Source organism: Schistocerca cancellata, chromosome 9 (assembly GCF_023864275.1).
Source record: "Schistocerca cancellata isolate TAMUIC-IGC-003103 chromosome 9, iqSchCanc2.1, whole genome shotgun sequence".
Lineage (NCBI taxonomy): Eukaryota > Metazoa > Arthropoda > Insecta > Orthoptera > Acrididae > Schistocerca > Schistocerca cancellata.
The window spans coordinates 179,784,169-179,810,681 of NC_064634.1; the positions used below are offsets into that span (position 1 = coordinate 179,784,169).

Sequence of the window (26,513 nt, forward strand, 5' to 3'; positions counted from 1 at the left end):
AGGAATTCATCGCACATTCTCACACATAGTTCCACTTGCGAAAGAGTAAATTTGCTTTGAAAGTAACGTTTTTCAAACAGCCATTCGCAATATTTTCCCGCGACCTGTTAGAAATAGGTTCGTTTCAACAGTCGTCAGAGAGCGCCAGGTAAGAGGCGCCACCGCGCTTTGGCAGCTACGATGACGCAGGAAGCCCGTATGTTCGTATGTGTAAAACATTAAAAGATCTTACGTTATGTCATAAAAGAAAAGAGGCCGAAATATCGGCGTCTAATGCTGCGTAAGTTGTTAATACAAATACTACCCATGACTGGTGTGGTGTCTCAAATCTGATTGCGTTTATTTTGTCGCTGTCTGCTAGATAAAACAAAATAGGTCTTTCTAAAACTGCAGAAATTGTAACACATACCAAATAAACGAGACTGTTTTTGCACAAATGGTCATTTTTATAACACGACAGAATATAATTCACGAAGACCAACATAAAATGCCTATTAGGCCTACTACAAGCAAATAGTTTAATGTTAGAAAATAGTTTCACATTTCATTCATACGCCCCAGTTTCTCGAGCATGAGATCGAAAAGTAGTAGTACGAGATTTTTACTTAAATTTGGATTCGTCATATTCTTCCCTAATTGGTGTGATGTCCCCGTTCCTCGTCCTAACAAACAATCTTGTCATGACTAACTCTGGAACTATTCCTGCCTTTGTCAAAATTTAGTCGCTGGTTAACTTCACTAACCCTGCCAGAATCACCGGTTTAGTTATCCCTGATTATTCTCCGGTTAGGCGTTATGATGATCGTACAAACCACTTTCCGCCCTACTTCCAGAATAGAAGTTAATCGGCTGCTAGAAGGGGGCTGTACACCTGGCCCTTACAAGTGGAGCGATCTGGCCAAAAATTTTCTGACAAAATTTCATTTTCTTGGATACACCGAGAAGATAATACGTAATCTTTCTTACCTGTTATTCCTGTTAGTCGTTTATTTCCACTCTGGTAGCCTGACTCTATGGATTTCGCTAGTAATTATAGCACAGCTGATCATTCCAAGCCCAATCAACCACATAATCAGACAGCGGTTGGCGTTCACTCGTTCGGCTTTACTCTGCTCAGCTCGTATAACCCGGTCCCCTTTTGCTTGCAAGAAAGTTTATTTCTAGATGCGACGAGGATTCCCCTGACAGACATCACGTACACTAGGCACGCATTCACAATTTAACTTATGATTCATTCAGAAATCAACTTACAGAGTGCGTTCAAAAACCAAGAGGGATGCGTTTCAAAATCATGAGTAATCGGTAGACCAACGTGCGCTGGATGCTAGGCTCTTTGTGAAACATGATTTTTTTCTTCTCAAGAATATGAATTTGGCGCCCCCTCCACCCCCGTAATTGTCATTCGGGTCAGATACATCGGTTTGCCCCGCCACTCAACTGCGCATGCGCATGAGCCCGCTCGTAACTCCTATAACGAATCTAGTTAAACCGTTGTGACGTCACTCTCATCGGAGACATTTTGTTGTTATAAAGCATTGCATAGTCTTCCTAACACCTTTGACACATTTTGTTGTTGGCAAACGTTTGTATGAGCACTGTGTTTTGTTGTTGTATATGGCACATTTCCTTTGCAATTTATGTTTTATTTTCATATTTTTTTCTCGTTCACGTTTTATTGTTGTTGTATTATTCTGCAGTAGCGGGATAGAGTAATATCCTTTGTTAGAGCATCGATTCTTACCAGTCAATGTTGCAAAAATTTAACTGAAACCTAAAATAATGAAAAATTCCCGGAATTCTAAAAAATTCCCGGTTTTCTCCCGGATGAAAAAATTCCCGGGTTTTTCCCGGATCTCCCGGTTGTCCCGGGTCGTATACACCCTGTTAGTAATTGTCTTTTGTTTGCCTGCTGTTTGCCGTTTTTTTGCTGCTAAATCACGTAGTCTCTTAAGAAATAAAACCTCGGTAGACGATGTTTTCCTGCAGTTGCTCTACATATTTTAAAGCCATTTCTGAGGCCTTGTGTCCTTCGTTGTGAGAAATCTTGGGCGCACTTTCCTCCACTACATCCGCTTCTTCGTCTTCTTCTTTTCCGTTTAGCATGTTGACTATTTCTTCATCTGTCACTTCAAATTCTTCATCTTGGACAATCCATTCAGTTATGTCATCTTCTGTGGTGTCAGCACATCCCAGAACTTTTTGTAACAATGAAAGCAGGGTAGTATTTTCTGGTTCGGTCTGCTGCTGTAGATTTTCATCATCTGGAGAATTTTCTTGATTTCCCTGTAGCAAAATTGTCCAGGATTTTGCAATTGTATTTGCTCCACCACTCTCCCAAGATTGGGCCACGTCATAGCTACATCTTTCAAAATTTTGTATTATACAACAGTCGCTGATTGACAGCCATGTTAAAAACCTGAAGATCAGATAATCGAGACTCTACTGTATAGGTCCCCCCCATGAACCATGGACCTTGCCGTTGGTGGGGAGGCTTGCGTGCCTTAGCGATACAGATAGCCGTACCGTAGGTACAACCACAACGGAGGGGTATCTGTTGAGAGGCCAGACAAACGTGTGGTTCCTGAAGAGGGGCAGCAGACTTTTCAGTAGTTGCAAGGGCAACGGTCTGGATGATTGACTGATCTGGCCTTGTAACAATAACCAAAACGGCGTCGCTGTGCTGGTACTGCGAATGGCTGAAAGCAAGGGGAAACTACAGCCGCAATTTTTCCCGAGGGCATGCAGCTTTACTGTATGATTAAATGATGATGGCGTCCTCTTGGGTAAAATATTCCAGAGGTAAAATAGTCCCCCATTCGGATCTCCGGGCGGGGACTACTCAAGAGGATGTCGTTATCAGGAGAAAGAAAACTGGCGTTCTACGGATCGGAGCGTGGACTGTCAGATCCCTTAATCGGGCAGGTAGGTTAGAAAATTTAAAAAGGGAAATGGACAGGTTAAAGTTAGATATAGTGGGAATTAGTGAAGTTCGGTGGCAGGAGGAACAAGACTTCTGGTCAGGTGACTACAGGGTTATAAACACAAAGTCAAATAGGGGTAATGCAGGAGTAGGTTTAATAATGAATAGGAAAATAGGAATGCGGGTAAGCTACTACAAACAGCATAGTGAACGCATTACTGTGGCCAAGATAGATACGAAGCCCACACCTACTACAGTAGTACAAGTTTATATGCCAACTAGCTCTGCAGATGACGAAGAAATTGAAGAAATGTATGATGAAATAAAAGAAATTATTCAGATAGTGAAGGGAGACGAAAATTTAATAGTCATGCGTGACTGGAATTCGAGTGTAGGAAAAGGGAGAGAAGGAAACGTAGTAGGTGAATATGGATTGGGGCTAAGAAATGAAAGAGGAAGCCGCCTGGTGGAATTTTGCACAGAGCACAACTTAATCATAGCTAACACTTGGTTTAAGAATCATGATAGAAGGTTGTATACATGGAAGAATCCTGGAGATACTAAAAGGTATCAGATAGATTATATAATGGTAAGACAGAGATTTAGGAACCAGGTTTTAAATTGTAAGACATTTCCAGGGGTTATGACCTGTAGATTAAAACTGAAGAAACTGCAAAAAGGTAGGAATTTAAGGAGATGGGACCTGGATAAACTGAAAGAACCAGAGGTTGTACAGAGTTTCAGGGAGAGCATAAGGGAACAATTGACAGGAATGGGGGAAAGAAATACAGTAGAAGAAGAATGGGTAGCTTTGAGAGATGAAGTAGTGAAGGCAGCAGAGGATCAAGTAGGTAAAAAGACGAGGGCTAGTAGAAATCCTTGGGTAACAGAAGAAATATTGAATTTAATTGATGAAAGGAAAAAATATAAAAATGCAGTAAATGAAGCAGGCAAAGAGGAATACAAACGTCTCAAAAATGAGATCGACAGGAAGTGCAAAATGGCTAAGCAGGGATAGCTAGAGGACAAATGTAAGGATGTAGAGGCTTATCTCACTAGGGGTAAGATAGATACTGCCTACAGGAAAATTAAAGAGACCTTTGGAGATAAGAGAACCACTTGTATGAACATCAAGAGCTCAGATGGAAACCCAGTTCTAAGCAAAGAAGGGGAAGCAGGAAGGTGGAAGGAGTATATAGAGAGTCTATACAAGGGCAATGCACTTGAGGACAATATTATGGAAATGGAAGAGGGTGTAGATGAAATGGGAGATACGATACTGCGTGAAGAGTTTGACAGAGCACTGAAAGACCTGAGTCGAAACAAGGCCCCCGGAGTAGACAACATTCCATTGGAACTACGACGGCCTTGGGAGAGCCAGTCATGACAAAACTCTACCATCTGGTGAGCAAGATGTATGAAACAGGCGAAATACCCTCAGACTTCAAGAAGAATATAATAATTCCAATCCCAAAGAAAGCAGGTGTTGACAGATGTGAAAATTACCGAACAATCAGTTTAATAAGCCACAGCTGCAAAGTACTAACACGAATTCTTTACAGACGAATGGAAAAACTAGTAGAAGCCGACCTCGGGGAAGATCAGTTTTGATTCCGTAGAAATACTGGAACACGTGAGGCAATACTGACCTTACGACTTATCTTAGAAGAAAGATTAAGGAAAGGCAAACCTACGTTTCTAGCATTTGTAGACTTAGAGAAAGCTTTTTACAATGTTGTCTGGAATACTCTCTTTCAAATTCTAAAGGTGGCAGGGGTAAAATACAGGGAGCGAAAGGCTATTTACAATTTGTACAGAAACCAGATGGCAGTTATAAGAGTCGAGGGACATGAAAGGGAAGCAGTGGTTGGGAAGGGAGTAAGACAGGGTTGTAGCCTCTCCCCGATGTTATTCAATCTGTATATTGAGCAAGCAGTAAAGAAAACAAAAGAAAAATTTGGAGTAGGTATTAAAATCCATGGAGAAGAAATAAAAACTTTGAGGTTCGCCGATGACATTGTAATTCTGTCAGAGACAGCAAAGGACTTGGAAGAGCAGTTGAACGGAATGGATGGTGTCTTGAAGGGAGGATATAAGATGAACATCAACAAAAGCAAAACGAGGATAATGGAATGTAGTCGAATTAAGCCGGGTGATGCTGAGGGTATTAGATTAGGAAATGAGACACTTAAAGTAATAAAGGAGTTTTGCTATTTGGGGAGCAAAATAACTGATGATGGTTGAAGTAGAGAGGATATAAAATGTAGACTGGCAATGGCAAGGAAAGCGTTTCTGAAGAAGAGAAATTAGTTAACATCGAGTATCGATTTAAGTGTCAGGAAGTCATTTCTGAAAGTATTTGTATGGAGTGTAGCCGTGTATGGAAGTGAAACACGGACGGTAAATAGTTTGGACAAGAAGAGAATAGAAGCTTTCGAAATGTGGTGCTACAGTAGAATGCTGAAGATTAGATGGGTAGATCACATAACTAATGAGGAAGTATTGAATAGGATTGGGGAGAAGTTTGTGGCACAACTTGACCAGAAGAAGGGATCGGTTGGTAGGACATGTTCTGAGGCATCAAGGGATCACCAATTTAGTATTGGAGGGCAGCGTGGAGGGTAAAAATCGTAGAGGGAGACCGAGAGATGAATACAGTAGGCAGATTCAGAAGGATGTAGGTTGCAGTAGGTACTGGGAGATGAAGAAGCTTGCACAGGATAGAGTAGCATGGAGAGCTGCATCAAACCAGTCTCAGGACTGAAGACCACAACAACAACAACAACAACAACAACAACAACTGCATAGGTCATTGTTTATTTGAAACCCTATAATGTATATATCAATGTAATAAGGAAAGACTATAGAATTTAATAAAGTCATTAAAAAAATTTCGATTCCCATTTATAAGTACCCCATATACTCAAGTTAGTTCATATTCAATGGACTACTTACATACCTCCAAAACTAAATTATTAAGATAATATTTCAAATAACTAGTTGCAGGCTGGTGATTCAGCCTACAACAGCAAATAGCATAACTAAGGTCAAATGCTCAGTTTGAAGTTTATCATTGATTAGTGTTAGTAGAAGCACTCAATTATAGTAAACACTATATTAATATGTCTCCCTTAATACACTACTCTCACTAGGAAACATTCAGAGATCCCTACAAATGTGCATCTTCAGATGATAAGTGTTTTGCACCACTGCACATTTGAGAAGACTATATGGGGAAACTGCAGTCAGCTGTTGGACATTATCTGATCTTTCACAACATATGCTATTTGGTTAGGAATAGATGTGTGCAATATAAATAATCATAACTGTCAGAATTTATTACTTACCCATCAAACTACCATTGGCGTTTGTCACTGCTTGCATGAAATTTTGAAATTCCTGAAAATAGAATAAATTCTTCTATTACATGAAACAACAAAACCAGAAAAATTTGGAATATTTTAAACATATAATTATGGTAATAGATCATTCCCATCTCAGCTGGATATCAAACATTTATAAGAACACATTACTTAAAGTATGTCTTCCACAGCTGATTATTTTTAGTGACAAATTTTGTTAAGCAGTGTAACTGCTGGTAAGGTTGATTCTTTTAATAGTTTTGTTCTAACTCCCAAGAAGCTGTAAAAAAGACTGTTGTTTGTTGTTAGTTATGTTAAGTAAACAGAGAATGATTATTCTTGTTTTCTTCCTTTGTTTCACCCACCTTTGGACCTATGTTACATCAATCACTTTTTAATGTTCCGTGTCTTTCTTTTAGCCCAGCATTGTTTCATTCTTTTTGATTTTGCTTTCATTTCTTCTTTAGCGATTTGGATTGATTGATTGATTGTTTTCGAATTTGACGGGGGACAAAGTTCACTGGCACACAGCATGAACACAAAACTTTTTAAGAGGGAAAATTTGTAGCCTCATGTTGTCAGCTCCTTCACCTCTCCTCACTTTGTGTGTGTTACCTCCTTTAAACTTCATATCCTTCTCTCACCATTCCAACTTCTTTCACTCCAGTCCTCTTCAATAACCTTTCACCTGCTGCCACCACTGTTACCCCGTGGTGCAGGCATGCACACAGCTGAATGCTGAATTGACATACAAGTGGTTCACAGCCAACAGTTTTAAGTCTTAAGCTCACAAAGACTCATATTATGCAGTTTCAAACAAACTATAATAACCTTATAATACCAAAGATATTGCCACACAGTGAATGAAGCACAATATGTAAAATTCCTTGGGGGTTCAGCAAGTTAAAACTGAGTAAACACAAGGAAAATTAACCAAAAAATCCAGCTCATCATGTTATGCTGTTTGTAGCTTCTACCCTTACCTTTACTTGCAAGACAAGATGGTTAACTTATTTTTGTATTGGAATTATCTTCTCAGTCAATGAATGTAAAGTAAATAAAGTAAGCAGTAAGAATATTGCATATAGCAGATTATCATACATCTTACCAGGTATCCTGGAATTCTTACTCTCGGTTCCCAATATGTTTACTCTTAATGTCTTTTGATGCTGTGGGTAAAAATCTATTTCAACTGAATTGTGATATGCACCATCACAGTAAATGACACAAAAATGATTTTCATGTGGACTATGCACTTATCCAGTGTTCAGAATAGAGTTCTAAACTCTGGTGGTAGGATAATCAACAAGTTCATGTCTAACAAAGCATGAAATTGGGAATCCCCATCAATCCAAAATAAAATTAGAAACATCTCACCATTTATTGGAATATGTAGATTCTAGGATCCAAAATTCCTGGTTACTACATGGGAAACAGCATTGTTTGTTATAATGCTGTATGAAAAATAATTTATTGCAAGTATTAATCGATTTAAAAATATTTTCTTTGAAAATTACCATTGTAACCAAGAAACCTTCTTGCAAACAGATGCTGTAAGCATAAACAGCATTAAGCAATAAAGTGATTGTTTATTGTTAATACAGTATAAAGATTAAATATTTATGATGTCTTTATCATATGCTAATGCATTTCTTGACTTGTTCCACAGTCTTCTAGGTTCTCCACCTTGACCTAAAGAACATGATGAATGAATGAATTAATTAATGACCCTCATTTTGTGTGTGTGCTTTTTTTGTTGTCTTACATATTCCGTAGATCATATGAAGGATTCTTTGATCAAAATGATGTGGAATGAGTCAGATGTATACACAATTAATGTTGACCCTTTCTTTGCCACTGACAGCTTTAATAATACACAATAAAGATCCGTCTTCCCTCTAATGCTGTACACATGGACGTCACTTTTCTTCACAAAATATGATGGGTTATTTATGACAAATTTCATTAGCAAATATGAATATTATGAGTGCAGATTAAATTCCTCACTTCTTGGAGAGATACCTACATCCCGTCTGTGGGTAAACACCACATATTCTCACTGCTCGCTTTTGTGCAATAAATACTTTCTTTCCGAGTGATGAGTTACCCCAGAAAATCATTCTACAAGACATTACTGAGTGGAAATATGCAAATTATGTCAAGAGGTTAATTCATTTGTTTCCAAGATCAGCAATCACAGAAGAGCAAAAATAGGTGAACTTATTTGTTTGACAAGCTTTTTTCAGTTCAAGCTTTCATCAATATGTACACTCAAAAATTTGGAGCATTGTACCCTATTTAGTTACTCCTGCTCCTGTGCATGATCCCCCTAAATCAATTGTTGGCATGTCTATTTGTTGTGCAGAACTTCATACAATGAGTTCTCTCAAAATTTAGACTGAGCCCATTTTCTGAGAACCATTCAATAATTCTTTGGGAAAACATAATTCACAATCTATTTTACCGCTTTCTCACTACTGAGATTTATTATAACACTACTATGTCTGCAAAAAGTCCCAATTCTGCTTGTTAAATGTTAAGTGGAAGATCATTCAATTAGATACAGAATAGGAGCGGGTCCAAAATTGAATGGTACTCTCTATATGATTTCTCCTGGTCACTACATTTTTATACCTTTCCAACAATGTTTGAATTATTCAGCACAATTTTTTGCATTTTGTTTGTTAAGTACGTTTCAAACCAGCTGTATGTAAAACCACCAATTCCATAAAACTTCCCTTCTGGAACCCAAACTGTGATCTGTTCAGCAAATTGTTTCTATTTAAGTGCGAGACGAGTCTAGAGTACACTACTTTTTTGAATATTTTGGAAAAATGTCAGTAAGGAAACCGGATAATAATAATTTAAGCCTTTCTGGACATGTTTCTTATAAAGAGGCTTACCAACTGCATATTCAGGGTTGCCACAAGATTCCACAAGCGAAATTCTCTGATATTTCCCCGATTTCCGGACAAGTTTGAGCACTTTTCCCTGACGAATTTTGAGATCTCAAGGGTTTCTGAGTGTGTTTTCAATTGGTGAGAGATCTGGAGAATGTGCTGGCCAGGGCAGCAGTCGAACATTTTCTGTATCCAGAAAGGCGACAAGCGGTCGTGCATTATCCTGCTGAAATGTAGGGTTTCGCAGGGATCGAATGAAGGTTAGAGCCACGGGTCGTAACACATCTGAAATGTAACGTCCACTGTTCAAAGTGCTGGCAATGTGAACAAGAGGTGACAGAGACATGTAACCAATGGCACCCCATACCATCACGCCAGGTGATACACCAGTATGGCGATGACGAATACACGCTTCCAAAGTGCGTTCACCATGATGTTGCCAAACACGGATGCGACCATCATGATGCTGTAAACAGAACCTGGATTCATCTGAAAAAATGACATTTTGCCATTCGTGCACCCAGGTTCGTCGCTGAGTACACCATTGCAGGTGCTCCTGTCTGTGATGCAGTATCAAGGGTAACCGCAGCCATGGTCTCCGAGCTGATAGTCCATGCTGCTGCAAACATCGTCTAACAGTTTGTGCAGGTGGTTGTTGTATTGCAAGTGTCCCCATCTATTGACTCACGGATCGAGAAATGGCTGCACGATCCGTTACAGCCATGCGGGTAAGATGCCGTCATCTCGACTGCTAGTGATACAAGGCCATTGGGATCCAGCACAGTGTTCCTTATTACCCTCCTGAACCCATCGATTCCTTATTTTGCTAACAGTCGTTGGATCTCTATCAACGCGAGCAGCAATGTTGCGATACGATAAACCGCAATCGCAATAGGCTACAATCCGACCTTTATCAAAGTTGGAAACGTGATGGTACGCATTTCTCCTCCTTACACGAGGCATCACAACAACGTTCCACAAGGCAATGCCAGTCAACTGCTGTTTGTGTATGAGAAATCTGTTGGAAACTTTCCTCATGTCAGCACGTTGTAGGTGTCCCCACCAGTGCCAACCTTGTGTGAATGCTCTGAAAAGCTAATTATTTGCATATCACAGCATCTTCTTCCTGTCAGTTAAATTTCACATCTGTAGAACGTCAACTTCGTGGTGTAGCGATTTTAATGGCCAGTAGTGTATATAAAGTACTTTTGAAGTGCCAAAATGTACTAGAATAATTAAAAAGTCTATAAAATGCCACAGTGTACAATGTACTTGCGGTGAAACAGTCACAATTCCTGAAATCCATTGTCCATGGCCTCTGGACTGCCAAAGAGCACTGCAGCCCTGGGCCAATGGATAAACCATGAAAGTCCACCACATTAAGTCACACACAAGGATACCTGGCCTGCAGACAGATTGGTAAGACTAGATCCGACAGGCAGGGCCTGCACATTAGTGGGAAACGATAGGCTTCATATTAACAGGCCCGATCCTTTATAGATACCCACAGAAATGGCCTGCGGTTTTGACTCGTCGTGGAAGTCCACTCGTGTGGGCAGCTATTCACGAGTCACAGACACCACGTTGATGAAATGAGACCGCAGAGATAAGTCCATGCAACAGATAACTTGTGCAAATCCTCTAGATAGGTAGCAAATCAGCATAAAGATGATGGCTGAGTCAGAGTGTCACATGGAAAAGACAACCAAGTTCTGACAACTAAATTTTTGGCCATAACCTTTGTCAGAAAACAAGAGCACACACACATTCACACTATCAATCAGACACACTTCACACACACCATCGTCGCTGGCCACTGCATCAACAGTCTCTGAGAATCAGATCCAAACAAACCATTCCTCACGATTCCCTTTCTCTAGTCAGCAGCTGCTAGGCTAGCAGTAAAGAGTGGGGCAGCACTGACTGCAAGCTGAGGGGAGTGGTGGAAAGGGGAGAAGCAGTAAGAATCAGGGGAAGGGGAGAAGCAGTAAGAATCAGGGAGTAGGGAAGTGGCACATGTACTAAGTTGTGCCCAGCCAGTGACTATGCATGACATTTCAGTGAACAAACCATTTCATCTACTGAAACAAAAGCCAGATTTTTCCAAATATCCCTGATACATTTGAAATTCCCCGATTTCCAGAACTTGGGGCAACCCTGATCTGTCCAGAAAAATTCCCTGTGAAGTGCTGCCATTCTTATGTTACTAAAAACATTACATACAAAGTTGGAAAAACTTTTCAGAATTCTGTTTGAAAGGCCATCAACGCCATATGAGCTTATGGGTGCTACTTCTAATTATGTTTTGGGAATGACTTTTTAATATATTCTCTTATTCCTTAAATTGCATCATTTAATCCTGTTTTTGCCACTAACTTTGGAAAATTATTGTTAACTCACAACTTGTCAATAATAAATCACAAAATTGTTATTTACTTTAACTGATATGGTATCTTGTACAATGGCAGTCCTGTCTCCTACCTATCAATATTCCATATTGTTTTAATCTTACACTGAGGGGAGAAAGTCATGGTATACATCCTACTATCGTGTTGGGCCTTCTTTTGTCTGGCAACTTGACACTGTATGGACTCAACAAGTGGACGGAACTCCCCTGCAGAAATATTGAGCCATGCTGCTTCCATGTTGTTGTTGTGGTCTTCAGTCCTGAGACTGGTTAGATGCAGCTGTCCATGCTCTCTATCCTGTGCAAGCTTCTTCATCTTCCAGTATTTACTGCAACCTACATCCTTCTGAATCTGCTTAGTGTATTCATCTCTTGGTCTCTCTCTATGATTTTTACCCTCCACGCTGCCCTCCAATGCTAAATTTGTGATCCCTTGATGCCTCAGAACATGCCCTATAAACCGGTCCCTCCTCCTTGTCAAGTTGTGGCACAAACTCCTCTTCTCCCCTATTCTATTCAATACCTCCTCATTAGTTACGTGATCTACCCATTTAATCTTCAGCATTCTTCTGTAGCACCACATTTCGAAAGCTTCTATTCTCTTCTTGTCCAAACTATTTATCGTCCGTGTTTCACATCCATACATGGCTACACTCCATACAAATACTTTCAGAAACGACTTCCTGACACTTAAATCTATACTTGATGTTAACAAATTTCTCTTCTTCAGAAACACTTGCCTTGCCATTGCCAGTCTACATTTTATATCCTCTCTACTTCGACTATCATCAGTTATTTTGCTCCCCAAATAGCAAAACTTATTTACTACTTTAAGTGCCTCATTTCCTAATCTAATTCCCTCACCATCACCTGACTTAATTCGACTACATTCCATTATCCTCGTTTTGCTTTTGATGTTCATCTTATATCATCCTTTCAAGACAGTGTCTATTCCGTTCAACTCCTCTTCCAAGTCCTTTGCTGTCTCTGACAGAATTACAATGTCATCGGCGAACCTCAAAGTTTTTATTTCTTCTCCATGGATTTTAATACCTACTCCGAACTTTTCTTTTGTTTCCTTTACTGCTTGCTCAATATACAGATTGAATAACATCGGGGAGAGGCTACAGCCCTGTCTCACTCCCTTCCCCACCACTGCTTTCCTTTCATGCCCCTCGATTCTTATAACTGCCATCTGGTTTCTGTACAAATTGTAAATAGCCTTTCGCTCCCTGTATTTTATCCCTGCCGCCTTTAGAATTTGAAAGAGAGTATTCCAGTCAACATTGTAAAAAGCTTTCTCTAAGTCTACAAATGCTAGAAACGTAGGTTTGCCTTTCCTTAATCTTTCTTCTAAGATCCGCGTAAGGTCAGTATTACCTCAAGTGTTCCAACATTTCTACGGAATCCAAACTGATCTTCCCAGAGGTCGGCTTCTACTAGTTTTTCCATTTATCTGTAAAGAATTCACATTGGTATTTTGCAGTTGTGACTTATTAAACTGATTGTTCGGTAATTTTCACATCGGTCAACACCTGCTTTCTTTGGGACTGGAATTATTATATTCTTCTTGAAGTCTGAGGGTATTTCGCCTGTTTCAGACATCTTGCTCACCAGATGGTAGAGTTTTGTCATGACTGGCTCTCCCAAGGCCGTCAGTAGTTCTAATGTAATGTTGTCTACTCCCGGGGCCTTGTTTCGACTCAGGTCTTCCAGTACTCTGTCAAACTCTTCACGCAGTATCGTATCTCCCATTTCATCTTCATCTACATCCTCTTCCATTTCCATAAGATAGTCCTCAAGTACATTGCCCTCACCTTTCTGCTTTCCCTTCTTTGCTTGGAACTGGGTTTCCCTCTGAGCTCTTGATATTCATACAAGTGGATCTCCTTTCTCCAAAGGTCTCTTTAATTTTCCTGTAGGCAGTATCTATCTTACCCCTAGTGAAATAAGCCTCTACATCCTTACATTTGTCCTCTAGCCATCCCTGCTTAGCCATTTTGCACTTCCTGTCGATCTCATTTTTGAGATGTTTGTATTCCTTTTTGCCTGCTTCATTTACTGCATTTTTATATTTTCTCCTTTCATCAATTAAATTCAATATTTCTTCTGTTACACAAGGATTACTACTAGCCCTTGTCTTTTTACCTACTTGATCCTCTGCTGCCGTCACTATTTCATTCCTCAAAGCTACCCATTCTTCTTCTACTGTATTTCTTTCCCCCATTCCTGTCAATTGTTCCCTTATGCTCTCCCTGAAACTCTGTACAACCTCTGGTTCTTTCAGTTTATCCAGGTCCCATCTCCTTAAATTCCCACCTTTTTGCAGTTTCTTCAGTTTTAATCTACAGTTCATAACCAATAGATTGTGGCCAGAGCCCACATATGCCCTTGGAAATGTCTTACAATTTAAAACCTGGTTCCTAAATCTCTGTCTTACCATTATATAATCTATCTGATACCTTCCAGTATCTCCAGGATTCTTCCACATATGCAACCTTCTTTTATGATTCTTGAACCAAGTATTAGCTATGATTAGGTTATGCTCTGTGCAAAATTCTACCAGACGGCTTCCTCTTTCATTTCTTACCCCCAATCCATACTCACCTACTATGTTTCCTTCTCTCCCTTTTCCTACTCTCGAATTCCCGTCACCCATGACTATTAAATTTTCGTCTCCCTTCACTACCTGAATAATTTCTTTTATCTCATCATACATTTCATCAATTTCTTCATCATCTGCAGAGCTAGTTGGCATATAAACTTGTACTACTGTAGTAGGCGTAGGCTTCATGTCTATCTTGGCCACAATAATGCGTTCACTATGCTGTTTGTAGTAGCTTACTCGCACTCCTATTTTTTTTTATTCATTATTACACCTACTCCTGCATTACCCCTATTTTATTTTGTATTTATAACCCTGTATTCACCTGACCAAAAGTCTTGTTCCTCCTGCCACTGAACTTCACTAAATCACATTATATCTAACTTTAACCTATCCATTTCCCTTTTTAAATTTTCTAACCTACCTGCCCAATTAAGGGATCTGACATTCCACACTCCGATCCGTAGAGCGCCAGGTTTCTTTCTCCTGATAATGACGTTCTCCTGAGTATTCCTCGCCTGGAGATCCGAATGGGGGACTATTTTACCTCCGGAATATTTTACCCAAGAGGACGCCATCATCATTTAACCATACAGTATAGCTGCATGCCCTCGGGAAAAATTACGGCTGTAGTTTCCCCTTGCTTTCAGCTGTTCGCAGTACTAACACAGCAAGGCTGTTTTGGTTAGTGTTACAAGGCCAGATCAGTCAATCATCCAGACTGTTGCCCCTGCAACTACTGAAAAGGCTGCTGCCCATCTTCAGGAGCCACACGTTTGTCTGGTCTCTCAACAGATACCCATCCGTTGTGGTTGCACCTACGGTACGGCCACCTGTATCGCTGAGGCACGCAAGCCTCCCCACCAACGGCAAGGTCCATGGTTCGTGGGGGGGCTGCTTCCATAGGCAGTGAAAATGTTGCAAGTGCAGAATTTTGTGCATGAACTGACCTAACAACTATGTTCCATAAATGACGCTGGGATTCATATAGGGCAATCTGGATGGCCAAATCATCATCTGAATTGTCGAGAACGTTCTTCGAACCGATTGTGAACAACTTTGCCCTGGTGATGTGTTGCATCATCATACATAAAAATTCCATCTGTTTTTGGTGATATGAAGTCCATGAATGGCTGCAATGGTCTCCGAGTAACTGAACATAACCAATTCCAGTCAATGGTCAGTTCAGTTGGACCAGAAGATCCAGTCCATTCTATGTAAACACAACCCACACACTATTAAGAATCCACAACCAGTTTGCACAGTACTTTGCTGACAACTTGGGTACATGTCTTCTTGGAGTCTGTACCACACTCTAACCCTACCATCAACTAATACCACCTGAAATCGATACTTATCTGACATGGCCACAGTTTTCCAGTTGTCTAGGGGCTAACCAATATGGTCACGAGCCCTGGAGAGGCACTGCAGATGATGTTACGATGTTAGCAAAGGCACTTGCGTTTGTCATCTGCTGCATAGCCCATTAATCCAAAATTTGTCGCACTGTCGTAGCAGGTACATTCATCGTATATCCCACATTGATTTCTGCGGTTAATTCACTGTGGTGTTGCTGGTCTGTTAGCACCAACAACTCTATGCAAACGCCACTGCTCTCAGTTATTAAGTGAAGGACGGCCGTCACTGCATTGTCTGCAGTGAGAGTTAATGCCTATAATTTGGTATTCTTGGCACATTCTTGACACTGTGAATTTCAGAATACTGAATTGTCCAACAGTTTCCGAAATGGAATGTCCTATGCACCTCGATCCAACTAGCAGTTCATGGTCATTAATTCCAGTTATGGGGCCATAATCACATCAGAAACCATTCCACATGGATCATCCAAGTATAAATGCACTGACCTTTTAGACCTCCAGTACACGATACTACTGCCATCTGTATATGTGCATATCACTATCTCGTTACTTGTCACCTCATTATTTATCCCCATTATTAATTTCTGTCAGGCTGTACGTAAGTCTTGACATTTTAATAACTTTCCTTAAAATATTACAGAATTTTTTGTAGTATGCGAATAATGTCAGATCTTACTTGTTCTGGCCTTTATATGAATTTGCCTTTCCATCTTACATTCATATATGTCTCCCACTGTTGCACAGTTTCAATGACTACTGATGTAACAGTCAGCCAGGCGAAGAGCTGCCATACTGGTCCGCTATCTCCCTCTCCTCATTCATGCTTGGTACCTCTGTCTCACTCTAGATGCTAAGTCATCAAACACTAACATCTCCCAAACCCATGACCTTACCGGCATGGAATAGAACCTTTTCCAGCATCTTGTGACACCAAACCCACGGCTTCTTACTTATTACTTTTGGCCAACCACTTCCTGGCGTAGTTATTTTTCTTTTGACCAACCCCATGATTTTATTCCCACTGCTTCTGAACAACCAGTTCATGGCATAATTTTTTCTTTTTTGACCAAAGTGACGACTTCTTTCCTATTACTTCTGGCCACCTACTTTCTGGCCTAATCATTTCTTCTTTAATGGTCAAAACATCCGAGAAGTCCATAAGAATGTCACACTTACTTACACAGTACCTTCATACACCTTCCTTTGTATAGTTCAGATTGATTAATGACACCTACATATTCTGTGCACATGGCAAAGACTGCCTTTGCTCTTTCTTTCAGATCATCACCATCCACTACCAAGTACATTTCACCTGATACTTCTCAATCCTACCTTCATCCTGCCGAAGTCGCACACTGTTCTCTATCCAACCTATGAAATAGGTTGGTCCATGTTTACATCAGTCCTGCTTCGATTCCTACGTCTCTCAGAGTGTTCTCCTTAAATAGGACAAGAAAACTGTGTCGGACTGAGACTCGAACTCGGTATCTTCGCTTTTCATGGGCAAGTGCTCTACCAACTGAGCTACCCAAGCACAACTCACTACCCGTCCTCACAGCTTCAATTCTACCAGTACCTGATCTCCTACCTTCCAAACTTCACAGAAGCTCTTCTGAGAAACTTACTGAACTAGCAGTCCTGGACGAAAGGATATTGCAGGGACATGACTTAGCCACAGCCTAGGGATGTTTCCAGAATGAGATTTTCACTCTGCAGCGGAGTGTGCGCCGATACAAAACTTCCTGGCAGATTAAGACTGTGTGTTGGACTGACACTTGAACTTGGGACCTTTGCCTTTCGCTGCAAATGCTGTACCAACTGAGCTACCCAAGTGCGACTCATGACCCATCCTCACAACTTCAGTTCTGCCAGTACCTCACAAGTCGTGCTTGGGTAGCTCAGGTAGTAGAGCACTTGCCCGTGAAAGACAAAGGTCCCAAGTTCAACTCTCGGTGCGGCACACAGCCAGGAAGTTTCATATCAGCGCACACTCCACTGCAGAGTGAAAAATCTCATTCTGAGGACAAGAAAAATCGTTTTATTTTATGATCAATTTTATGTTGAAAATGACAAAATACCTATCAATTACTTTATATTTATTGGCATAATACATCACATTATTTAAATTATAGGGCAAAAAGGAACATTTACATTAAATCAATTAAATTCAACTGACTAAAAGCAAAATTTCTCTTATGACCATTCATCATTATAGCTGAAAAAGAATCTCACAGTGTAATAGCAGACATTTGACCATGTCCACACTTCCTGCTACTGTGGGGCTGCTATTCCACTAAATTCTGAATTTAGTGGAATAGCAACTTCCTATGCCAGTGGCTGTTTTTACACTAAACTGATGTGCTGACAGATATGTGGTATAATATTCCATAACAAAACTTTCAAGTTGCGGCAATACCTTATTTCAAAAAACTCCCAGTAATGTATGGTTGCAGAGGAAGTTTTTTTTTCCTTTAACTTATTAAATTTAAAATGTTCAACATCAATAACTTTGCTGTTCAATAATTTCATTTCAGCTAAACATAATCTCTATCAGGTCAGCACCAAGAAAGTTCATCATCAGCGTCCTGAATCTGTGACTATAAAGATGTCAGCCCAGTTTGAAGCAGCAACCAGTGGGTTTTACTGTTTCCTTTGCCTCTGTCTGAAGTATTTCTCACTTCACATTTTTTCAAAAGCTTGCACAACAAATCCGACTAAAGCCGATGTGTTTTGTAGAGATCTTTAATGTGGTGCATCAATTACACTGCGTACTTTTGTAGTATGTGGGTGCAAGTACAAAAACTCCAAAGTACTGGCACTTGCAATGTAATGGTACTGGCTGAGTTTGCTTCCATAAGAAAATCACAGCACAGTACACATCACATCACAAAAAAGAGTTTCTTGTGCTACAATATAACAATGAGATTGCATATTTCAATACCTATTCAACTTTTTTTTTACTATTTTGTGAATGAAGTTCATGGTGAGACAGTTATCTGGGTAGGAGTTTGGATTAAATGTAATGATTTAGTGATAAGGTAGGGATTCAAGAACACGCTATTATACTCTTTTGTGGCAAGATTTAAATTCTTCCATCTACCGTATATGACACAAACGGCCTTTGCATGACATCACTTATCCTGTGCTGTGGTAGAAACAAACTGAACAGGCACTAAAGTGGCCATTTTCACACTACATCAATGGTCTGCATTTACTGTCAAGTGCATGGCAGAGGGTACTCCCTATTTTACTAGATTGGTATATTTGGTGGTTTTTGTACTTAAACATATCCTACTAAACCATGTAGCTTAATTCACAGCATTGAAGACCTCCCTAGAACGCATTTTTAATACAATATGTTGTGCCAAAGTGTCATGAAATATGACTGCTGTGAATAAAATTGTTTCTGAGATGGAGTTTGTTGGAAATGAGGTACTTGTATCTGGTACCACATCTAGAGCATCAGTTCTTCATGCAGGAAATGACAGTTTTAAGGTTATATCAAACCTCAGCCTTGACAAAAGAATTCAATATCTAGTACTAACATTAAATAACTATTAGTTACCAATATTAATAAACTGCTACCCTCAAATTCATAGCACTATTGGACCCTTGGCGATCTTTGTTTTAAGGCCATTAGGCTGTGGTCCAAGGCATATTTCTGTGCCTAACATTTCATCTCCTAATGCTGGAGACAACATTAGAGACTATAAACAACTCATACAGGGGTTTGCAACTTAAGCAAGCTCAACAAGCCGAACTGTTAATATGTATCCATGCAAGTATTGGGACATGACATTTGGCTGCTGCTTGAGATCGCACAGCTGCATTGATGTGCCATAGATTTTGCAGTGAGGAAAAGATGCTGCCATTTGCTTCATTTAGCACTAAGGGCGACAGGTGGTCTCAATTTCAAGCCTCATTTTTTGTGTTAAAGTTGTTTTTTGTGCTTTTAAATTTCTGTTGTGTCACTGTGTATCCCAGTAAAGTAATGCGTAGCTGCTGAAAATGGCATACTATTGGGGAAACAAATTTGGTGGTTTTCTGGTCCCTGTGACTGATCAGCAACTTTAGATTTACCCATATTTCCCAGATGACAATTTCTTGGGTACCTTATGTCAGGTGTTGTGCTTCTCTTTGTAGTTCCTATGTACACTTTAGCTCATGCCTATAAAACAAAGATCACCAGGGACTGTGGAAGTCCGCTTTATATTGCATTTTGCAAGAGACTGGGGAAAATGTCAAATTTCATGGCATTTTTTAATAACATGCAGATTTCACCACGTACAATTAAAAACTGCAGATTTAATATTACTTTACAGATCTCTTATGCTTGTAAAATTTGCCTGTCCTCGCCTATCAATAACTTAGAAGAACTATTCCCCACAACAAACCACAACTCACTACTACAGTACAGCAAGGGCATTTCCTGTCTCATCAAAGATAAATGCACATGCATTTCTGGTCTGGTCAAAGATAAAGGCACATATGAAATCCACATCACATACCTGTTATATGCGCATATGAAACATAACCTAATGTCTGTCTGATTGATTGGTGTGTGTGTGTGTGTGTGTGTGTGTGTGTGTGTGTGTGTGTGTGTGTGAGAGAGAGAGAGAGAGAGAGAGAGAGAGAGAGAGAGAGAGAGAGAGAGAGAGAGAGAGAGAGAGAGAGAGAGATATGAGATATACAGAGAGAGCGCTTTTTACCATCGCTGTGGGCGCAGCTTGTGTAGTATGCATTTCTGCCAGTAAGTGTTTATAGTGCAACTCGTTGCCAGTTCAGTGCCCCCGGGGTTGTCGACCTCGCTTGTTCTGTTCATCTGCAGTGACTGTTTTTGCTAGCATTGTTCTGTTCTTGTTTTTTTTTTTTTTTTATGGTGGCAAGTTTAACTAAACAATGTGCAGCTACGAAGTTTTGTTTTCTACTTGGTAAAAATACTGCTGAAACTGTTTTGATGTTGAAACCAGCTTACCGACACTGATTCATATTTTCTGTCAAAGGTCATTACTGGTCATGAGTCAAGGTGCTACAGTTATGACCCGGAAACAAAGTAACAGTCAAGCCAATGGGAGATGTCATCATCATTCTGTCCAAAAAAATGTTGTCAAGTCAAATCAAACATCAAAACAATGCTGATTTGCTTTTTTGACGTCAAGAGTGTAGTTCATTCAGCGTTTGTTCCTCCAGACCAAACCTTTTATTTGGAAGTTTTAAGAAAACTGCGCAACAGTGTTACAAAAAAGACTCAATTTGTGGCAGACACGAGACTGATTCTTCCGCCCTGACAACGCACCTGCACACATAGCCCTCTAGGTTAGTTTTTCGCTAAAAACGACAGTTCCGCTGCCCCACGCATCTTACTTGCCTGACCTAGCTCCCTGTGACTTTCATATTTCCACATATAAAAAGGGGCATGACAGGACACCAATTTGACAACATTGAATACGTTAAGAGAAAACCGGAGGGGGGTGGGGGTGGAGGGGGGGGGGGTTGTCAGACATTATTTCAAAAGTTGACTATGAAAAACATTTCAAACAATGGAAGCACCAGTGGGACAAATGTATTAGTTGTAATGGACAGTAATTTGAAGGGGATAAGTTTGTTTTGCGAACAATTTGGAAATACATAGCTTTTAAAAAAATTATTCCTTTTTTGGTGTCCCCTTGTATGTTAACCTACATTTTACAGAATATCACTACTCCTACTGCTAATACACATGGGACAAAGAAATTTTGCATGATATGTGTATGAGCAAATGGGTGTGAGCTTAGTTTCAAGAGGGGCAGCGAATGAAACTTATGCCGGAAGAAACAAAACAATTACTTCATGTAAAATGCTAAACAATCAAAATAACGGCAATCTATTCGAAAGCGCACATCTTTGAAATCAAAATACGCTGTTGAGTAACATAAAATACTGCAGAAATCCTGTTGGTCCACTCTGTGGTGTAGATGTTGCTGTTCAAACCTGCCACAATCAATGATAGCAGCTTGCCAGACAGAACCCAATGTGTGTCTAGGATTCCAGTAGTCATGGACGTAAGCTTCAAATTATACCTGCCAGCAAATATTGCAGGCTATTCAATTCAGTTTATTCCTGCCCTACTGGAGGATAGTATTCAGAAGGTGGATATAAGGTGCCTTTTCAATATCATCTTGAAACATGAACCAAGTCCCTAACTGCTGATTATTGTGTTGTTGTTATGGTCTTCAGTCCAGAGACTGGTTTAATGCAACTTTCCATGCTACTCTATTCTGTGCAAGCCTCTTCATCTCCATGTAACTACTGCAACATACATCCTTTTAAATCTGCCTCTCATGGTCTCCCTCTACGATTTTTACCCTCCACTCTTCAGTACAATACTAAGATCAATTTCGGTTCCGTAGAAATGTTTGAACATACGAGGCAATACTGACCCCTATGTCTAGCTATTGTAGACTTGAAGAAAGCTTTTGACAAAGTTGACTGGAATACCTTCTTCCTAATTGTGAAGGTGGCTATGTAAAATTTGTAGAGAGACCACAAGAGTTGAGGGGCACGAAAGGCTAGCAGTGCTTGAGAAGGGAGTGAGACAAGGTTTTAGCCTATCCCCGATGTTATTTAGTCTGTATATTGAGGAATCAGTACATGAAATAAAAGAAAAAAAACTGGAATAGGAATTAAAATCCATAGAGGAGAAATAAAAACTATGAGGTTTGCCGACAACAATATAATTCTGTCAGGGACAGCAAAGGACCTGGAAGAGCAGTTGAACGGAATGTACAAGGTGATCCCTTGATGCCCCAGAAGGTGTCCTACCCACCGATCCCTTTTTCTAGTCGAGTTGTGCCACAAAGTCCTCTTCTCCCCAATTCCATTCTATTAGTTACATGATCTACCCACCTAATCTTCAGCATTCTTCTGTAGCACCACATTTCGAAAGCTTCTTGTCTACACTGTTTATTGTCCATGTTTCACATCCATACATGGCTACACTCCATACAAATACTTACCCTCCACACTTCAGTACAATACTGACTTGGTGATCCCTTGATGCCCCAGAACGTGTCCTACCCACCAATCCCTTCTTCTAGTCGAGTTGTGCCACAAAGTCCTCTTCTCCCCAATTCCATTCTATTAGTTACATGATCTACCCATCTAATCTTCAGCATTCTTCTGTAGCACCACATTTCGAAAGCTTCTTGTCTACACTGTTTATCATCCATGTTTCACATCCATACAAATACTTTCAGAAAAGACTATGTTAACAAATTTCTCTTCTTCAGAAACGCTTTCCTTGCCATAGCTGGTCTGCATTTTACATCCTCTCTACTTCAACCATCCTCAGTTATTTTACTCCCCAAATAGCAAAACTCATTTCCTACTTTAAGTGTGATTTCCTAATCTAAATCCCTCAGCATCGCCTGATGTAATTAGTCTACATTCCGTTATTTTTGTTTTGTTTTTGTTGATGTTCATCTTATATCCTCTTTTCAAGACACTGTACATTCCGTTCAACTGCTCTTCCAGGTCCTTTGCTATCCCTGACAGAATTATATTGTTGCCGGCAAACCTCATCGTTTTTATTTCTCCTCTCTGGATTTTAATTCCTACTCCAATTTTTTTCTTTTGTTTCATTTACTGATTCCTCAATATACAGACTAAATAACATCGGGGATAGGCTAAAAGCTTGTCTCACTCCCTTCTCAAGCACTGCTAGCCTTTCGTGCCCCTCAACTCTTGTGGTCTCTCTACAAATTTTACATAGCCACCTTCACAATTAGGAAGAAAGTATTCCGGTCAACCTTGTCAAAAGCTTTCTCCAAGTCTACAATAGCTAGACATAGGGGTCAGTATTGCCTCGCATGTTCAAACATTTCTACGGAATCGAAATTGATCTTCCGTGAGGTCAGCTTCTACCAGTTTTTCCATTCGTCTGTAAAGAATGTGTGTTAGTATTTTGCAACCATGACTTATTAAACTTATAATTCGGTAATTTTCACACGTCATCACCAGCTTTCTTTGCAACTGGAATTATTATATTCTTCTTGAAGTCTGAGGGTATTTTGCCTGTCTCATACATCTTGCTCACCACATGAAAATTTTGCCATGGCTGGCTCTCCCAAGACTATCAGTAGTTCTAATGGAATGTTATCTACTCCTGGGGCCTTGTTTTGATTTAGGTCTTTCAGTGCTCTGTCCAATTCTTCATGCAGTATCATATCTTCCATTTCATCTCCGTCCTCTTCCAAGTGCATTACCCTTGTACAGACCCTCTATATACTACTACTTCCATATTTCTGCTTTCCCTCCTTTGCTTCTGACCTCTTGATGTTCATACATGTGGTTCTCTTTTCTCCAAAGGTCTCTTTAATTTTCCTGTAGATAATATCTGTCTTACCCCTAATGATACATGCTTAGCCATCCTTTCATCTGTTCTCTAGTCATCCCAGCATAGCAATTTTGCACTTCCTGTCGATCGCATTTTTGAAATGTTTGTATTCCTTTTTGTCTGCCTCATTCATCAATTAAATTAAGTATCTGCTGCCTTCACTATTTCATCTCTCAAAGCTACCCATACTTCTTATCCTGTATTTCTATCCCATTTTCTTGTCAATCAATCTCTAATGCTCTCTCAAATTCTGTACAATCTCTGGTTCTTTAAGTTTATCCAGGTCCCAGTTCATAACCAATAAATTGTGGTTAGAGACCACATCTGCCCCTGGAAACGTCTTACAATTTAAAACTTGGTTCCTAAATCTGTCTTACCATTATATAATCTATCTGAAAACTTCTAGTGTCTCCATGCCTCTTCCATGTATACAACCTTATTTCATGATTCTTAAACCAAGAGTTAGCTATGATTAAGTTATGCAAAATTCTACCAGGCAACTTACTCTTTCGTCCCTTACCCCCAGTCCATATTCACCTACTACTTTTTCTTCACTTCCTTTTCCTACTATCGAATTCAAGTCCCCCATGACTATTAAATTTTCATCTCCCTCCATTATCTGAAGAATTCCTTTTACCGTATCATACATTTCTTCCATCTATTCATCATCTGTGAAGTTAGTTGACACACCAACTTTTACTACTGTGGAAGGCATGGGCTTTGTGTCTATCTTGGCTACAATAATGCATTCACTATGCTGTTCGTAATAGCTTATCTGTGTTGTTATTTTCTATTCATTATTAAACCTACTCCTGCATTACCATTATTTGACTTTGTATTTAGAACGCTGTATTCGTCTGTCCAGAAGTCATGTTCCTCCTGCCACCTAACATCACTAATTCCCACGGTATCTAACTTTAACCTATCCATTTCCCTTTTTAAATTTTCTAACCTACCTGCTCCATTAAGGGATCTGACATTTCACGCTCCGATCTGTTACAGCTGTAGTTTCCCCTTGCTTTGCACCCCTTCGCAGTACCAGCACAACAAGGTCATTTTGGTTGATGTTATAAGGCCAGATCAGTCAATCATCCAGACTGTTGCCCTTGCAACTACTGAAAAGGCTGCTGTCCCTCTTCAGGAACCACAAATTTGTCTGGCATTTCAATTGATACCCCTCTGTTGTGGTTGCACCTACGGCACGGCTATCTGTATCACTGATACGCAGAAGACTCCCCGCAAACAAGGTCAATTGTTCATGGGGACGAGGCTGATTGTAGTACTGAATAACAGAATAAGAATCGTGTCTCGATACTACAGAGCCTTCAAATTATCCTTGTAATGAATGCAAGTGTTCCAACATTTATGCATGAAACTACTCGAAAACATGACTGACCCATTTCCCAGTAGAACTCCTTGGACTTCTTATCTCAGATGCGCATTGATACCTGGTCATCTTACCACACTGTTATGACACTCATCAGATGTCAGGCAAATCCTGTAATCATTGGTGAAGAGAACCTGATTCCCTTAATCCAGACGCCATTCCAGATGCTCCCTTGTCCACCTTCAGACAGAGTGTTGCTGGCAGCTTTCTACTGTTGTTTGTAATTGACGCCTAAAGGTCCAACCTGATCATATGGATAATGTTTGTGTTCGATCTAGGCTGACGGCCCTCTCAGTTGCCTCCAAAAAGGCAGCACACTGTTTTGTTGCATTATTTGAGGGTACCTACTAGCCATAATTTGTGTGTAGCTGTCATCAGCTGGCACTGGCCAAAGGTGGCCACAAGGAAGTAGATCATCAAAAAAATGTGTGTGAAATCTTATGGGACTTAACTGCTAAGGTCGTCAGTCCCTAAGCTTACACACTACTTAACCTAAATTATCCTAAGGACAAACACACACACCAATGCCCGAGGGAGGACTCGAACCTCCGCCAGGACCAGCCGCACAGTCCGTGACTGCAGCGCCTTAAACCTCTCGGCTAATCCCGTGTGGCGAAGTATATCATCAATGGTTTTCATCTCATGATAGCAAATGAATGGTTTGTGGTGTCATTTGCACAATAAGGTACCTTGCAAAAATTAGTACTTGAATATGGCACCACAACTAAAGACAGTCACTGCCAAACATAGCAAAAAATTGAACACATCGGTGCAGACACCAATGTGCTGCCAGAGCTGGAAAGTTATTTTTTCCAAGTTCACACTATATGTAATCAGCGACTAATTGTACTCATCACTTATGACAGTATCACTATAGTACAAATCCTGCTGCACACAAATCAGCTATTCTGAAGTTTGTATCAGTTAAGAACTGAAATCTGATATGAAACTGTCATTCTGTAATGAAGTGCTAAAAGTTGGACATGTGAGTGATAGTACCAATTTCATGTCATGTGAAAACTACTTCCAAACTTCCAGGTTCGCAGGAGAGCTTCTGTAGAGTTTGGAAGGTAGGAGACGAGGTACTGGCAGAAGTAAAGCTGTGAGGACGGGGCACGAGTTGTGCCTGGGCAGCTCAGATGGAAGAGCACTTGCCCGCGAAAGGCAAAGGTCTCGAGT

The 26,513-nt window shown here is 40.2% G+C and overlaps 1 protein-coding gene across 2 annotated transcripts in view; it reads right to left on the reverse strand.

Moving 5' to 3' along the window:
* Positions 1 to 26,513, reverse strand: part of LOC126100845 (uncharacterized) — a 155,141-nt gene that overhangs the window by 24,394 nt on the left and 104,234 nt on the right. For both annotated transcript variants that reach the window (XM_049911499.1, XM_049911500.1), the window contains one exon: positions 6,268 to 6,319. In XM_049911499.1, the coding sequence (XP_049767456.1) occupies positions 6,268 to 6,319 (52 nt within the window). The remainder of the gene's footprint in view (positions 1 to 6,267; positions 6,320 to 26,513) is intronic.